General features: G+C 41.2%; 1 protein-coding gene across 1 annotated transcript in view; it reads left to right on the top strand.

Moving 5' to 3' along the window:
• LOC117557811 (solute carrier organic anion transporter family member 3A1-like) overlaps positions 1-15,514 on the top strand; it is a 59,374-nt gene extending 43,860 nt beyond the window's left edge. The window contains 6 exon segments of the mRNA XM_034233754.1: positions 37-235; positions 1,218-1,353; positions 1,492-1,664; positions 12,649-12,713; positions 14,473-14,480; positions 14,482-15,514. Of these exon segments, the coding sequence (XP_034089645.1) occupies positions 37-235; positions 1,218-1,353; positions 1,492-1,664; positions 12,649-12,713; positions 14,473-14,480; positions 14,482-14,850 (950 nt within the window). The 3' untranslated portion in view covers positions 14,851-15,514.
• Positions 15,515-17,131: the final 1,617 nt, after the last annotated feature.

Below are 17,131 nucleotides of genomic sequence, written 5' to 3'. Positions count from 1 at the left end.
ATTGTTGGAAACGTACCCACGTCCCTCCCTCCCCAGGTATGACAGCCATCCCCTGTGCCTGTCTGGGGATCTTCCTCGGGGGGCTGCTGGTGAAGAAGCTGAACCTGTCGGCCCTGGGCGCTGTCCGCATGGCCATGATGGTCAACCTGGTGTCCACCGCCTGCTACGTTTCTTTCCTGTTCTTGGGCTGTGACACCGGACCTGTCGCTGGGGTTACTGTAGCCTACGGCAACGAGTAAGCAGGGGCAACCTACTTATGTATTTGTTTATAGAAACATATTCCTCCCAGGATATCCTTACTTGGACTTCAAACATGATGGATACTAAAACTATGCCCAAAAACAAAGTGGGAATGTAGCTATGTCTTCTAGCATTTCTGTTTACATGTAGGCCTATTAATTCAGAATTCAAGTCTTGTGTAAGGGACCAAACAACTTAAATTCTTGTTACAGTAAGCACTGCACTTGAAGCGCTGAAACCTTGAAGTTATTTTACGAATTTCACTGAAAGGAAATATTGGCTTGGCCTGGTTACTTTATGATGTGAGGATTTAATGGTTGAATATTCAGAACATAATCTTTAAATACTAAAAGTGCAGATCTCAGCCAAAGTCATACATTTCAAGATGTTAAAGGTCCCTTATTGTAATGAATGCATTTTCCATGTCTTCCTTGATTTTTTTGCAGCTTTAGGTGATAGGTAAATATCAAAATGCTCAATCCCAATCAAGCAAACGGAATTGCAATCGGTTTGTGTTGTAAAGCGCTCAGAGTGGTCGCTAAAACAGGAAAAGCGCTGTGTTGAATATAGTTTTTTTTATCATTTGCCGTGACTGTTCAGAGTCAAAAGTGAAAAACCAAACAAATCTGGATACAGAAAAGTTAGATTTTCATGAAAATCCTGGGGTAGTTTTTATTTGATGTAAACATTATTATATATATATATATATATATATATATAACATTAGATTAGATATGTTTGTCCCCATTTCAATGAGGCAGTGCACATGAAATAAGTATGAAGTAAATTAGAGAATAAACATAAATAAACAGTAAATATATCAACAGTAGAAAAAAACATAAACAGTAAGTGAATACTTAACAGTCACTCTGTCGAATACACCATATAAATGTACAGACCAACTACAAAGTGTAACAATAACATTTAAAAAAAGAAACATATATATGCTCTCTAACGTGACCTTTGACCCTCTGTAGGACGCTGCGGTCCTGGCAGCGACCTGAGTCAGCGTGCATCAACAACTGTAACTGCTACACCGCGTCAGTGAGCCCCGTCTGTGGCTCCAACGGAGTCACCTACCTCTCCGCCTGCTTCGCCGGCTGCACCAAACCAGTGAGTGAGGGACTGCAATTAGCTCTGTCACCAGCACCTTATACACTGGACATCTCAAGCTTTAAGACAGGAAGCATACACACAGTGCAGTAGATCTCCATAACAACACTTTGATCTCTTCTCTCGTCCTCGTGTCAGAACCTGACCAGCTGCACGTGTATATCCAGCTCCAGTGAGGAGGCGGTGGCTCTGCCGGGGAAGTGTCCCAGTCCGGGCTGTCAGCAGGCCTTCCTCACCTTCCTGTGTGTGATCTGTGTGTGCAGCATGATCGGAGCCATGGCCCAGACCCCCTCTGTCATCATCCTCATCAGGTGAGGAGACCTGTTGCTGTTCATAGAGCTCCCACCAGAGGGAGCTGGTGACATGTGTGTCTCCTCCAAGGGACCATGAGGAAGTCACTTTGGCACAGGCAATGGTAGAAAGTACCAAAGTACATTTACTCAAGTATAGTATGTAAGTACTATTTTTCCATACTTGTACTTTTATCTTAGGATGCTTTATATTTCTACTCATTCAACATTTTCTGAGGCAACATTAATACGTTTTACTCGACTACATTTATTTAACTCTCATAGTAATTAGATAAGTTTTGCAAATAAAAACACATGGTATGCGTATATGATATGATGCACTACTATTCTGCTAATTCACCCAGCATTTCAAAAATAATTAAGTCCAACATTAAAATTATAAGATATAATTGTTGGTGATGAAAGCTGAATAATAATGTTCCATAATACTGTTAAAAGAGCCATTCTGCATGAAGAGTATTTTCACTTTGATGCAATTTGCCTATAATACTTTTGTACTTCTACTTAAGTTCCATTTTTTATTTAGACATTATTTAAGATGATAGTATTTCTATTTTTACTTCAGAAAGAATCCTAGTACTTCTCCCACCTCTGGTACAGGAAGTAGTGGAAAGTAAATAAATACATTTACTAAAGTACTGTATTTGAGTAGGATTTTGAGTTACTATACTGAAGTATGTATTGTATACTGTATTTAGTGCTATTTTCTAATTCTTAGAATTATTACTTTTAACTCCAATAAAACATTTTTATAACTGTAGGTATTTATTTCATATAGATTAATACGGAGCCCCCTAGGGGACATGGAGAAGAAAAAAATAATAATCTGAAAAAATAATACAGTTTTTCTCGATTGCTAACACACTTTTTTTTTAAATTGCTCAGTTTCTCAGAACACTAAACACAATTCACAAAACCACACACTTAAAGTGCAAAACACCTAATTTCTCCTGCTAAGTGAAGAACTGCACTCAAAACTACATAAACACTTACCAAATGCAAACTTTAGCACCAAATATAACACACTTCATTCATAATACTAGATGGTTTGACCACCCAACTACACACTGCTGAGCATACTCTAAAGCAGTGTTTCTCAAACTTTTTCATACCAAGGACCACTTAACCAATAAAAAAACAGTCGCGGACCACCTAACTCCACAAATATCAAAAAACACATCGTTTTTCTAGAACAGATTACAAATCGCCTGAAAATGGTACAAACAAGTGGCAACATGTGTGATGAAGGTGTTTCACTGGGCTGTATCATGCAATCATGAAACTTAACCTTGCTCCATTGCGGAGATATTCCCGCGAGAGTGCGGAAAACTTAAATTGATTAATACATTTCAAATGTGAAATGTTACCAATATACTCACGGACCACTAGGGGGCGCTCACGGACCACCAGTGGTCCGCGGACCACACTTTGAGAAGCACTGCTCTAAAGCACTTTCATCTGTTATGGGCTATGCTCTGTACAGAGAGGGTTCTGCAGAGAAAGATTGCTTGAGTTTACAGAAATACAGTAAATGAAGAAATACAAATGAGTTGTTGAAAAAAATCACATTTAATTCAAAGATAACATTGTGCAACATGCATCTCAGCACATAGTTACAATGCTTCGGATCTCTCTGAGTGTGATGCATTGTTTGCCAAAACCCAGTTTGTAGCTGCTGCTTCCTGCGTCATTGGAAATCCTTAGCCTTCCACCTCCTTGTTTCTCAGTCCTTCAGATAAACAACAAAGACATAGTGGTCGCTCAGTGTTTGTGTTGCATCAAAGTGAGTTTACCACAGTACATTGTGCAGGATGTGTGTACAGTTATAGTACGCAACATGCCAACAATTCAATTACAGTAATGAAGTAAATACGTTTCACAGAACAGATATAAGCACTGATATATCATGAGTATTCTTCTTTGTCCACGTCCTCTCCCTCCAGCTCTACCTGTACCTCTCATTCTTCCTCCTCTCACTCTCAGCCCAGCCCTTCCTCTTCCTCTTGCTTCCATGTTGACTTCCATTGTTGCTGTAAGAAAGTACTCACCTGTGGTCTTTTCATAGTGTTAACATCCTGATTGATGAGCCAACAATTATGCTATCAGGTGTTTGGTCAGGTGGAACGTGTTTCTTGATCATTGGTCCATGTGTGAGGCTTTTTGAATATCAGTGTTTTAAACCTGCTAACACGTGGCTTTATGTCAGATTCCTGTGTCTTACGTGGAGAAACGTGTGCAGTGGTTTGCAAAAAGTGCCATGTTGATTTGCAAATTGTGTGAAAAGCTGAAAACGTGTTTAGAGTTTTGGAGATTTGAGCCAATGTTTTGCTCTTTGAGTGTCAGTTAAAATAATTGTGCGTTATGTATAATTTTAGTGTGTTAGCAATCGAGAACAATTGTAAAGTATTGCGAGATCTCGTAAAACCCTGTTGCAGTTTGTTGACTGTCCCTAAGCACTCCTCTCCCTCCTCAAGCTGCAGATTGTGACCAATTCTTGAAGTTTAGCTCTGATGACGGCGCGTATCGAACTGTTCTGATAAAAAACGACTCTGTAGTTCGTTGTCTACCTTGCTATGATTGTAAAGTCACGTTGTTTGTATTTTTACAACATTATGTTCATGAGTTATTGATCCGCGAAATTCGAATCTGTCAATAACTCAGCTCAGAGTATGCTTTGCGACGTGCATGTCCCCTCGCTCTGAGTGTTCTCTTGAGGTGTCTTTCACTTATGTGAAACCTGTGCCTATTGCCAAGCACTGATGTTATATCTTTATATTTAAGGCCAAGTTCAAAGTAAAATCGATGAACCGCTCCATTGTTGTGGTTTCTGTGTTGTCGAACCAGAGGTCGCGTTAACCAAATATTTTCCGTCTATGACGGATTTTTTTTAACAATGACGGACAAATTTGAAAGCAGTCCATCATTTTGACTGATTAGAACAAACTCGGAACAGCGCCAAAGTTTCCCCGCAGCGAGGCTCCGGTGTTATGCTGTGTTATGCATGCCCTCCAAAAAGGAAATCATACCGTTTCCAAACCTAACTGTGCCGTACAAATCATTGAAATGTCGAGGTACAGCAGCCATGCATAACACGGCGCATGTGAACTGCCCCCCCCCCCCCCCCCCCCCTTGACAGTTCACGAGCATGCTTCCCAGCGAAAAAGTCTAGCGCAACCTCTGTGTCGAACTGACCAGGAAGTACATTGAGCTAAATTAAAAGTTTTTGTGATATGTCGCAAAATATATATATTATTTTCAAATAATTTTTTTCTTCTTCTCCATGTCCCCTAGGGGGCTCTGTAGATTACGGCTCTTGATAAAAAAAAATATATATAATTCACTGATAAGAAGTATTTATATATATTATTGGTTAAGATTCACAGCCGTTTATAAATCACTTTAAATTAGCCCAATTTTTTGATGAGCACGTTATTGAAGGAATCGTGTTGTATTATAAAATGGGCGGTACCACTTTACAATAAGACTACCCTTATAAAGGATTCATAAAGGGTTTATAATTAGGTTATGAATTAGTTATAAACACTTTATTAATCATTAAGAACCATTTATAAACCAGTTCTAACATAGTTTTCATACGTCAACACAGGCTCACTATTTGGCAAGATGACTAAGCCTTATATTGGCTACCTAGCTTACTTCGTCTTTTTCATCAGCCAACATCCTTGGTATCTGTTGTTCACTGAGTTGATTCCCCCCTTCCATCCTAATGTTTCTTGGCATCTCTTTATGACCATTTATTTATGAGTTACTAACATTTATAACTGCCAAAAGGGAGCCTTGTAAAGTGTAAAACACATTCCCATTTATTAATGAGTTGCAACCATTTATAATTTGTTTAAGTTATATTAAGCCTTAAAGTTATGCATAAATTAGGACGTGGTCACATTGAGTGACAGCTCTGTCCAGTGACTGCTGTTGTTAGCTTCCTGTCTTTCTGCTAGCAGCTCCGTGATGCTACAGGGACTCTGCCTGCTCAGCTCATCCGGGAAACATAACTTGAGCTTGGCCGTGTTTGTTGTGCTCATGTGCTGGTATACCTTGTGGACCATTCTTCATGCTTCAGGGTTCGTACGGTCATTGAAAAGTCATGGAAATTTAAAATGCAAATTCCAGGCCCTGGAAAAGTTATGGAAAACAATATTTTTCCCAAAGTTTTGGAAAATTCATGGAAATGTAACTAAAGTTGCCATCCATCCATCCATCTTCACCCGCTTATCCGTGGTCGGGTCGCGGGGGTAGCAGTTCCAGCAGAGAGCCCCACACTTTATTTTCCCTGGCGACATCAACCAGCTCTGACTGGGGGATCCCAAGGCGCTCCCAGGCCAGCGAAGAGATATAATCCCTCCACCTGGTCCTAGGTCTACCCCTTGGTCTCTTCCCAGCTGTGCCTGGAACACCTCCCTAGGGAGGCGCCCAGGTGGCATCCTTACTAGGTGCCCGAACCACCTCAACTGGCTCCTTTCGACGCGAAGGAGGAGCGGTTCAACTCCGAGTCCCTCCCGGATGACTGAACTTCTCACCTTATCCCTAAGGGAGACACCAGCCACCCTGCGGAGAAAACCCATCTCGGCCGCTTGTATCCGCGATCTCGTTCTTTCGGTCATGACCATAGGTGAGGGTAGGAATGAAAATGGCCCGGAAGACAGAGAGCTTTGCCTTCTGGCTCAGCTCCCTTTTTGTCACAACGGTGCGGTAAAGCGACTGCAGTACCGTTCCCGCTGCTCCGATTCTCCGGCCCATCTCACACTCCATTGTTCCCTCACTCGAGAACAAGACCCCGAGATACTTGAACTCCTTCACTTGGGGTAAGGACTCATTCCCTACTTGGAGTGGACAGTCCATCGGTTTCCTGCTGAGAACCATGGCCTCAGATTTGGAGGTGTTGATCCTCATCCCAGCCGCTTCACACTTGGTTGCGAACCGATCCAGTGAGTGCTGAAGGTCGCAGACCGATGAAGCTATTAGAACCACATCATCTGCAAAAAGCAGTGGTGCAATCCTTAGTCCACCGAACTGCAGACCCCCTCCCCCACGACTACACCTCGAAATCCGATCCATGTATTATATTACAAACAGGATTGGGGACAAAGCGCAGCCCTGGCGGAGGCCAACCCTCACCGGAAATGGGTCCGACTTACTGCCGAGGACCCGGACACAGCTCTCGCTTTGGGAGTACAGAGATTGGATGGCCCTGAGTAGAGACCCCCTCACCCCATACTCCCGCAGCACCTCCCACAGTAACTCCCTGGGAACTCGGTCATACGCCTTCCCCAAGTCTACAAAACACATGTAGACCGGATAAGCGTACTCCCAGGCCCCCTCCAGGATCCTTGCAAGAGTAAAAAGCTGATCCGTCGTTCCACGACCAGGACGGAATCCGCATTGTTCCTCCTCAATCTGAGGTTCGACAATCGGCCTGACCCTCCTTTCGAGTACCTTAGAGTGAACTTTCCCGGGGAGAATGAGTAGTGTGATGCCTCTGTAATTGGCACACACCCTCTGATCCCCCTTTTTGAAAAGGGGAACCACCACTACCCCGGTCTGCTACTCCTTCGGTACTGTTTCCGACTTCCACGCAACGTTGATGAGACGTGTCAACCATGACAGTCCCTCAACACCCAGAGCCTTCAGCATTTCTGGGCGGATCTCATCCACCCCCGGGGCTTTGCCACTGTGGAGTTGTTTGACGACCTCAGTGACCTCCCCCCAGGAGATTGGTGTTGATCCCCCGTCATACTCCAGCTCTGCCTCTAACATAGAGGGCGGAGTTGTCGGGTTCAGGAGTTCCTCAAAGTGTTCCTTCCAACGCCCTAACACTCCATCAGTTGAGGTCAACAACGTCCCATCCTTACTGTACACAGCTTGGATGGTCCCCTGCTTCCCCCTCCTGAGGTGTCGGACAGTTTTCCAGAACAACTTTGGTGCCGCCCGAAAGTCCTTTTCCATGTCTTCTCCGAACTTCTCCCACACCCGCTGCTTTGCCTCGGCCACGGCTGAGGCTGCTGCCCTTCGGGCCTGTCGGTACATTGCAACTGCCTCGGGAGTCTCCCGGGATAACAAATCCCTGAAGGCCTCCTTCTTCAGTCGGACGGCTTCCCTGACCACCGGTGTCCACCAGGAGGTTCGAGGGTTACCCTTGAGGCACCTAAGACCTTGAGACCACAGCTCCCCGCCGCGGCTTCGGCAATAGAGGTTTTGAACACCGACCACTCTGGTTCAATGTCCCCAACCTCCACAGGAATGCCCGAAAAGCTCCGCCGGAGGTGTGAGTTGAAGGCCTCCTGAACTTGGGCCTCCTCCAGACGTTCCCAGTTCACCCAAACTACACGTTTGGGTTTACGAGGTCTATCCAGAGGCTTCCCCCGCCACTCGACCCAACTCACCACCAGATGGTGATCAGTTGACAACTCCGCTCCTCTCTTTACCCGAGTGTCCAAAACATACGGCCTCAGGTCCGATGATACGATAACAAAATCGATCATGGACCTTCTGCCTAGGGTGCTCTGGTACCACGTACACTTATGAGCATCCTTATGTTCGAACATGGTGTTTGTTATGGCCAATCCATGACTAGCACAGAAGTCCAGTAACAAACCATCACTCCGGTTCAGATCAGGGGGGCCGTTCCTTCCAATCACGCCCCTCCAAGTGTCTCCATCATTGCCCACATGTGCGTTGAAGTCTCCCAGCAAGATTAAAGAGTCCCCTTAAGGAGCCCCATACATGACTCTTTCCAGGGTCTCCAAGAAGGCCGTATACTCCGAACTGCTGTTTGGTGCATAAGCACACACAACAGTCAGAGTTTTCCCCCCCATAACCCGCAGGCGTAGGGAGGCGACCCTCTCGTCCACTGGGGTAAACTCCAACAACGAAGCACCCAACCGGGGACTTGTGAGTATCCCCACACCCGCCCGGTGCCTCACACAACTAAAGTTGCGTCAAATATAATTTACATTTTATCTAATCACCGAAATAATCTGCGGTCGCGAGCTGTTATGTGCCATCATGACGCGCATGGTGTTATTTTTTAATATATGAAGCGCGAGCTGCGTGCTCGAGTCTTCCTGCCTGTCGGCTGAACTCTGCTGCTCCGGGATGAGGGTCAGCTACATTAGCTACGGTGCGCTCGTTAACTGCGGAGTCACTGTGGCACAGACTGAGCCGCTGGTGAACAGCTGTTAGAACGGGCCGTTCAGGTGTTCAGAGCAGAGCGGCAGAGCGTGATGTGAACTGAAACGTTTTTCTGTCGCAATATCATTTAAGGAATCGTTGAGCTAGCTAGCTAGCTAGCATACATGGTCACTATCTGCTAACGTTAGCTTTAGCCTTCATTTTCTAATAGTTTTTTTCATAGGCTATAAACGGAGGTGGTATAAGTATAGATATTGTGCTAGAGTAAAAGTAGAAGTACTCAGATATTGTTCTTAAAAGTAGAAGTACTCCGATCTTGTACTTGAGTAAAAGTAGAAGTACTCAGGTCTTGTACTTGAGTAAAAGTAGAAGTACTCAGGTCTTGTACTTGAGTAAAAGTAGAAGTACTCAGATCTTGTACTTGAGTTAAAGTAGAAGTACTCAGATAAGTAAAAGTAGAAGTACTCAGATCTTGTACTCGAGTAGAAGTACTCAGATCTTGTACTTTAGTAGAAGTACTCAGATTTTGTACTTTAGTAGAAGTACTCAGATCTTGTACTTTAGTAGAAGTGGAAGTAATCAGATCTTGTACTTAATAAAAGTATAGTACTCAGATCTTGTACTTGTGTAAAAGTAGAAGTACTCAGATGTTGTACTTGAGTAAAAGTAGAAGTACTCAGATATTGTACTTGAGTAAAAGTAGAAGTACTCAGGTCTTGTACTTGAGTAAACGTAGAAGTACTCAGGTCTTGTACTTGAGTAAAAGTAGTAGAAGTACTCAGATCTTGTACTTGAGTAAAAGTAGAAGTACTCTGATCTTGTAGTAGAAGTAGAAGTACTCAGATCTTGTACTTGAGTAAAAGTAGAAATACCAGAGTGTTGGAATACTCTGTTACAGTAAAAGTCCTACATTCAAAATGTTACTCAAGTAAAAGTACAACAGTATTATCATCAAAATCTAGTGAAAGTAGCGACAGTAAAAGTGGTCGTTGTGCAGATTCGTCCATTTCAGAATAATATATATGATATGTTTTCTAATGATTGAACATGAAAGTGTTCTCAAAGCTGGTAAAGGTGCAGCTAGTTTGAATGACTTTGTATACTGCAGGGTAGCTGGTGGATTTACTCCAGGTGGAACTAAAGTCTGATTTAACACTTGATTAGATTTCACATCATTCATCCACATCTGTAGAGTAACTAAAGGTATTAAATACATGTAGTGGAGGAAAAGTACACCATGTACCTGTGAACTGTAGTGGAGTGGAAGTACACCATGTACCTCTGAACTGTAGTGGAGTAGAAGTACACCATGTACCTCTGAACTGTAGTGGAGTAGAAGTACACCATGTACCTCTGAACTGTAGAGGAGTAGAAGTACACCATGTACCTCTGAACTGTAGAGGAGTAGAAGTACAAAGTAGCAAAACATTGAAATACTTAAATAAAGTACAAGTATCTCAAAATTGTACCCATGTATAGTACTTGTTGAGTTTATGAACTTAGTTACTTTACACCACTGGCTATACAGATAGAAAGACTAAGCCTTGCACAGAGGCATGACAATACATTTTCAAAATGCTCAACAGTGCTGCCAAAATTATAAACTGACTGCTACACAATTAAAATAAATGCTTTTATATATTTCTATTAGATGTGACTCTTTGGCGTTTCTGTTATTATTACCTGCTGCTTTAGTTGTTCTGACTGCTAACATCCTGTTATTCCTCATTTTAAAGCCGATATCCCGTGGGGTCAGGGGTCGGGTCCTTGTCACCTTTTTCATACCTGATGAGTTTGCATCCCTGACTACAGTTGCTTTAGCGTGTAGAAGCTAGTAAGCCTACTATTTGATTTGTTTTAGATAGGCACTACATGTTTCATATGCAGACCTTATTTTCCTGTTCCATGTTCAAATAAACCATTTTCAGTGGTAATTTTTTTTTGGTCATGGAAAATGAGGTAAAGGTCATTGAGAAGTCATGGAAAAGTCATTGAAAATCATTGGTGAAAAAGTGTATGAACCCTGTTATTACAATATGGTTGGTTGAGCTGGAGTTCATTGTTGAGCTTACACGTTAACGTCACAGTCATATCTGAAGAAAGAACCCAAACCGTGTTATTTTTATTAATTGTATTACCAAATTGGTATCAAATAAATAGTAAGCATTGGTAATACCAATGCTGATAAAGTAAACTATTTTATTTGTGTATTTGTGTCTGGGAGAAGGTACTGTACCCAGTTCCTATGTTTGGCAGTTATAGACTGGGCTTTCTTGTACAAGAGAATAACAAATACAAATCAATATGAACCATTACTGTATAATTATCCTTAAATTATTTTATACAATGCACCTAATAAACAATTATGGCATTTTGAAACAGGATGTGCAACAATTGTTACTGTAATTTGTGTGCATTTTGTTGTTAACTAAGATGATGTTATGATTTATTTTTTGTTATTATGCTCGTGGACGCTTTGGACATACCTGGAGAAGGAAGAAATGGCTCTTCGGAATGATGGGAGTTAAAGACAAAAGGCGGAGACTAGTGTTGAAACTAGTGGCGAAACGATCAAGATGCCACCTTGTCCCTCTGATTAGATGGCATGTTAAGTCAGGAAGTAGCATTATTAGTGATGAATGGAGGGCATACAGGAGAGTGCTGAGTAACATGGGGTACAACCACTGCACCATAAACCACAGAAGGTGGTGAACCCCCAGACGGCAGTCATATCCAACATAATGAAAGAGCTAGGTCGACCGTCAAAGGACATGTCCGTAGACTGAGAGGAAACCGTACAGAGAGTTTGTTGGAGGAACACCTCAAGGTTATCGAATGGTCATCTTGGCTTGGCTCTGCTCACCCTGATGGACTGCTTGGACGCTTGTTCAAAGATATTCACAACGCCTTTCCAGTCTGAGTACCATTATGTCTTACCAAGTCTTTCATTTATGTCTGAGAAAAGCTTTTATGTTTAAATATGTGTATCAGTCATTCTAAAGAGTCATTACTTTGAGTCCTGATTTTCTTCATGTGTGAATACAATGTTTTGCTTGGTTCTGTTGCATCTGACTTTCCATTTCATGTGAAAAATGTGTATTAAGTCAGCGTGAATGTTATAACTCATTCATAAATGGACATGTGTATGAAACTTAAAAACAACGCACCCTTTCAGTAGTTATAAATGTTAGTGACTCATCAATAGATGGTGATGTGTTTCACACTTTACAATAAGGCTCCCTTTTACCAATTATAAATGGTTATATTACTCATTAATAAATGGGAATGTGTTTTACACTTTACAATAAGGCTCCCTTTTGGCAGTTATAAATGTTAGTAACTCATTCATAAATGGTCATAAGAGATGCCAAGAAACATCAAGATGGAAGGGGGGAGAATCAACTCAGTGAACAACAGACATCAAGGATGCTGGCTGATGAAGAAGACGAAGTAAGCTAAGTAGCCAATATAAGGCTTAGCAGTACAGATAAATGTGGGCTCACTATTTGGCAAGCAACCGGTCACAGTTGCCCTGTTTATCTCATGTCTTATAAACGCTTATTAATGATTTATAAAGTGTTCACAACCTAATTAATTAATTAATTACAAACTATTCGTAAACCCTTTATATAAGCGTAGTCTTATTGTAAAGTGGTACCAAATAGGCTAATCTGAAATGACTACTTTTTTTTATTTTTTTTAAATATTGTTATTTTACCTGCTATAGTGCTTATTCATTTATAGACAGGAATAAACCGATTTTTTTTATTTTATTCAGCAGTACAATACAATTATGCTCATTCCTGTCTTTCCAATCTGTCTTTGTTTTCAGAACTGTAAATCCAGAGCTGAAGTCTTACGCCCTTGGAGTTCTGTTCCTACTCCTGAGACTGATAGGTAATGCATTTATTATATTCTTCTGTTTTTCATGTCTGCTCATTTAGGCTAACTTATATTCTTAGTATGTTACTATATGTATAATTAGATTCCAGTTGTGGCTGCAAAGGATTGTTTCTGACTTGTGTGATCTTAACACTAGAACCGCCAACGGGTCAATTTTACCTGCAGCTGTTTTTTTATTGTATGTAACTTTTTTTCAATAAAATATTCAAGTGACTTTTCCTGAAAGTGTGTTATGTAGCACCCTCTGTTGTTAAAAATGGTCAATATGAAGTCAGATTGTAAAAATCGCCAAAATAATTGCCATTTATACCTATATCAGCCAGCGGGTAATATTTACCTCAGAAAATGCAGCGTAAACATGACCAGTTGCTATAGCAACGCCTTTTGTCTACTGCTGTTCCTTAGAGAGAGAGAGAGGGAGAGAGAGAGAGAGAGAGGAGAGAGAGAGAGAGAGAAGAGAGAGAGAGAGAGAGAGAGAGCGAGAGAGAGAGAGAGCGAGAGAGAGAGAGGAGAGAGAGAGAGAGAACGCGATGAGAGAGAGAGATAAGAGAGAGAAGAGAAGAGATGAGAGAGAAGAGAGAGATTTGTACCTAAACAAAACACAAGTCTAACACCAAGCGTTTAAATCAGCACTGGTTGCGATATTTTATACTTCATGCTATCTGCACAAACTATATCATATGAAAAGCTGAGAGTCCACCGATTCTATTGGTATAAGTTTCATCCCAGTGCGATCAAAACTCACTGTTCTGTATGATAAATAAAAGAACATTGTACCTTGAAAATCAAAAGCGGGTACATTTGACCCGTTGGTGGTTTTAGGTAGGCTATACAGCGACCTCTGGCGGTTCTAGTGTCAACATACAAATGTACGTATAAATCCAGAACATTGTCAAATATAATAGTCAGAATTCAATATAAATAAAATACAGATTCAATAATTTCATCTTTTTGTCTAACACAATATCTTGGTCACTTTAATATGACGTCTTGAATGAAAGCTAACATGCCGATGTATTCTCAGTTTCTACTATGCAATCAAATATAATCCCCCACTAAATCCTACGACACAAAAACGCTTCTACACTTACCTTGAAGCGTTGAAACCTTAAAGTAATGTTATGCACCTTTCTCTGGTTACCTTGTGCCATTTGGGTTTTGATGGCTGATTATTTGGCATTTACTCTCCTTTAAATGCTAGAAGGTCTCTTAGAGGTACCTTAGGCTGTTTCCATGACCAAAAAAGTCCTTCGACTGTTTCCATGAGCAGTACAGTGAACATCATTGTAGATGTAACAACAAATCTGCTTCAAACTGGGTTTGTGTTTGTTGGCGTTTAGCCTTTCAAATTCCTTTTCACTGATTTCATTCAAAAGAGTTTGCCCTGATAGAATGATTAAAAAAGACTCAACCATTCAAAATCTGGGATTTCCTTTAAACAAGCCCTATTTTGCTTTTGGGGGTTTTCCCTTTCCTGTAGTGTGTTATAGGTTTTTATGCATGTAAATGGTCTACAGAGGGAGTTTTTTTTCCAGGCACAGGCAGGATAAGACATATCTTTATATTTCTTACCATGCTTTTTGTACATTAAAGCATGTAACTGTAGAGGCACATAATACACATTTGAACCTGGAAAGAGCATAGAAGGGCCCCTTTAAAACGAACCTCATCTGTCTGGATATAAGACACATGTAAATGCTATGCTTGTTGAACTCCTCACCTGCTCTCTGTGCACCATTCTCTCCTGCCGCAGGCTTCATCCCCCCCCCCTCTGATCTTCGGCATGGGCATCGACTCCACCTGTCTGTTCTGGAGCTCTGTCTGCGGGGAGAAGGGAGCCTGCATGCTGTACGACAACGTGGCCTACAGGCACCTGTATGTCAGCATCGCCATCGCCCTCAAGTCCTCTGCCTTCATCCTGTACGCCACCACGTGGCAGTGTTTGAGAAAGAACTACAGGAAATACATCAAGAACAGCGAGGGCTACCTCACGCCCACCGAACTCTTCGCCTCCAATGTGACTCTGGACAATTTGGGCAAGCAGATCACCCAGAACCCAGCCAACAGGACAAAGTTAATTTACAACCTGGAGGACCAAGATATGAGTGACAACATGGAGTCAGTTTTATAGTGGAGGTCTGCACCGGGACTGGAGCTGAGGTGGTTAATGTGAAACTGATCTGTTGTTTCTTTGGTGTCGTATCAGTGTAGAAGAATGTTCTCAGTAAGGGTCTTCTCACCTAAAACATCAGACATATTGAAAAAAATTAAGGGGTGTTCCCAAAATGCTCTATATCCTCATTGCACTTTTTTGCTAAAATACAGATATCTGGTCCTTTTTTGTCATAAACTGACTCTTAATTTGGCAGTAGAATACAGATTGACTTTGGGAAAGGAATGACTCAGCAGTTAATTCATCACACCACTAATCAGCCAGCACGCCCCTCAGACATCTTCTTTAGTTCAACCTCATTAACAGCTCAGTTAAAATTGCAGTCATTAGGTTCAGATTTATAAGGAGATAAGAGCTTTTTGAGAAGCAGCAATCTGATATGTGTTATTTTCATAAGCTTTATTAGACAGTTTATTTTCCTTTAAGAAGGAAGTACCTCTCAGGTCTGATGACAGATAGAAATGATTGTAGTTTAGCTTCGGCGTTTATCATTAGCTGATCATATTTCAGCTCGTGTTTGCAGCACTTTTTCAGACATACAGATCTCACTCAGCTGTTTAACTTCACAAATAATGAAAGAGAGATATGCATTGATTACAGAGGCCAATGCACAACACATTAAGCAAGAAGCAACAAGAAGTATAAGTAGGAAGGAATAATTAAGAATAATGGGGAAATAATAAAGCAATATATAAAAGTAAATAATGTATATTATGGAACCTTCTTTATTAAAAACAAACCAAATTAATGGAAGATTAATGACAGTTTCATAAATAATGTATTGTTATATCTTATACAACAACAATATTTATAGATTTCAGAAACTGATTTTTATTTGGCAAGAGCATAGGCCATGGTGCCTCAAAGGGTGGATATCTCATTTTGGAACAAAACTCTTCACTTTGAGTTGCACATATTGCTCAGATTTAAAAAATAATGATAAAGATTGTTCGATACATTTCACTGTAATTGGCCTGCATTGTTCTAGAGGGTATTTTAGGATCTGTGGAAGGTAGAAGAGTGTTGACTTGGTATGTATTAATTATCCCTTTACTGTGTCATAGTGTGGAGTTTTACTATGAATGCTGGACAAGACTGTTTTTATTTTAATTTTACTTCACAGCATTTATTTATAGTCAGTCTTTTCTCTTTAAAATGTATACAAATTAGGTCCAACTTCTAAAAGTAAATATATTTAACAAAGAAATTCTAGGTGTTTAGCTTACGATATTAAAAGCAATGGACTATGAGAGAGGAAACAGGGGTTTGGTTGTCAAACAATGAATGTCGATTCAGTAACTGAACCTGTGACATTCAGTTTCACCACTCTCACTGATTAGACCCGTAGAACCGTTATAACTCCAGCCAGGAACACTCACAAAATTAGACAGAAATACAGTTTCACTTGGTCGTGGTATTCTACTCCTGGGGACGCCCCCCCCGCAGCAGTAATGCATGGAATACACAGCACCAGGATAAATAACAAGCAGGGACCATTGCATATAAGACTCTCCAGGGTACTTGGATGCAGTGGGGTCAGAGCAGGTGGAGGCTGTGGGGGAGGGGGTCTTCAGTAATAGAATCAGTTACAGCAGCAAAGCTCACACGTGCGTACACACTGAGAGTGTGAAGGCATTTAAGGGGAACGCCAAGTCCGGGCACTGAGACGTGATGATTGTGATGGGCTAGCTGTCAGCAGACACAGCACAGCATGACGCACAGTGTCCAGACATAATTAGTTAATTTAAAGCATGCTGGTAATGCATGCAATGATACAAATACATATTCAGTATGTCACTAAGCTGCACAGACTCTGTGGTTTGGCGGCCATGGTTACGGTTCAATTGAAATGTAACTACAATGGCCTCCAAATTCTATTTTAGACCATGGAAAAGCTTTATAATGCATACTGCATTATGATGTTGAACCTCAGCTGACTCATAATCACTCACACTGCAGTGATTGTCTAAACAGAATTTTTTCTTTTTTTGCCGAATTCCTTGGGATTCTGATTTCTGACATATCCAGTTTATATAGAAAATATATTGGTTTTCTTGGCTTACTTTGTAAGTATCTAATATGTTTTGCATCAAAAATATGGACCTTTGTCCAGCCACTCAACATCGCTATAGATTTACTCCCTATGATGTTAAAGGTGTGGTTTTACATTTTGGGAAATATGGTGAGTCCCTTGCCCAGTATTAGACAAGAAGATAATACCAATCTCATGTTTGTACGG

The sequence above is a fragment of the Gymnodraco acuticeps genome, unplaced genomic scaffold (genome assembly GCF_902827175.1).
Source record: "Gymnodraco acuticeps unplaced genomic scaffold, fGymAcu1.1, whole genome shotgun sequence".
Taxonomy (NCBI): Eukaryota; Metazoa; Chordata; class Actinopteri; order Perciformes; family Bathydraconidae; genus Gymnodraco; species Gymnodraco acuticeps.
This window is presented reverse-complemented; position numbering and strand designations above follow the sequence as displayed.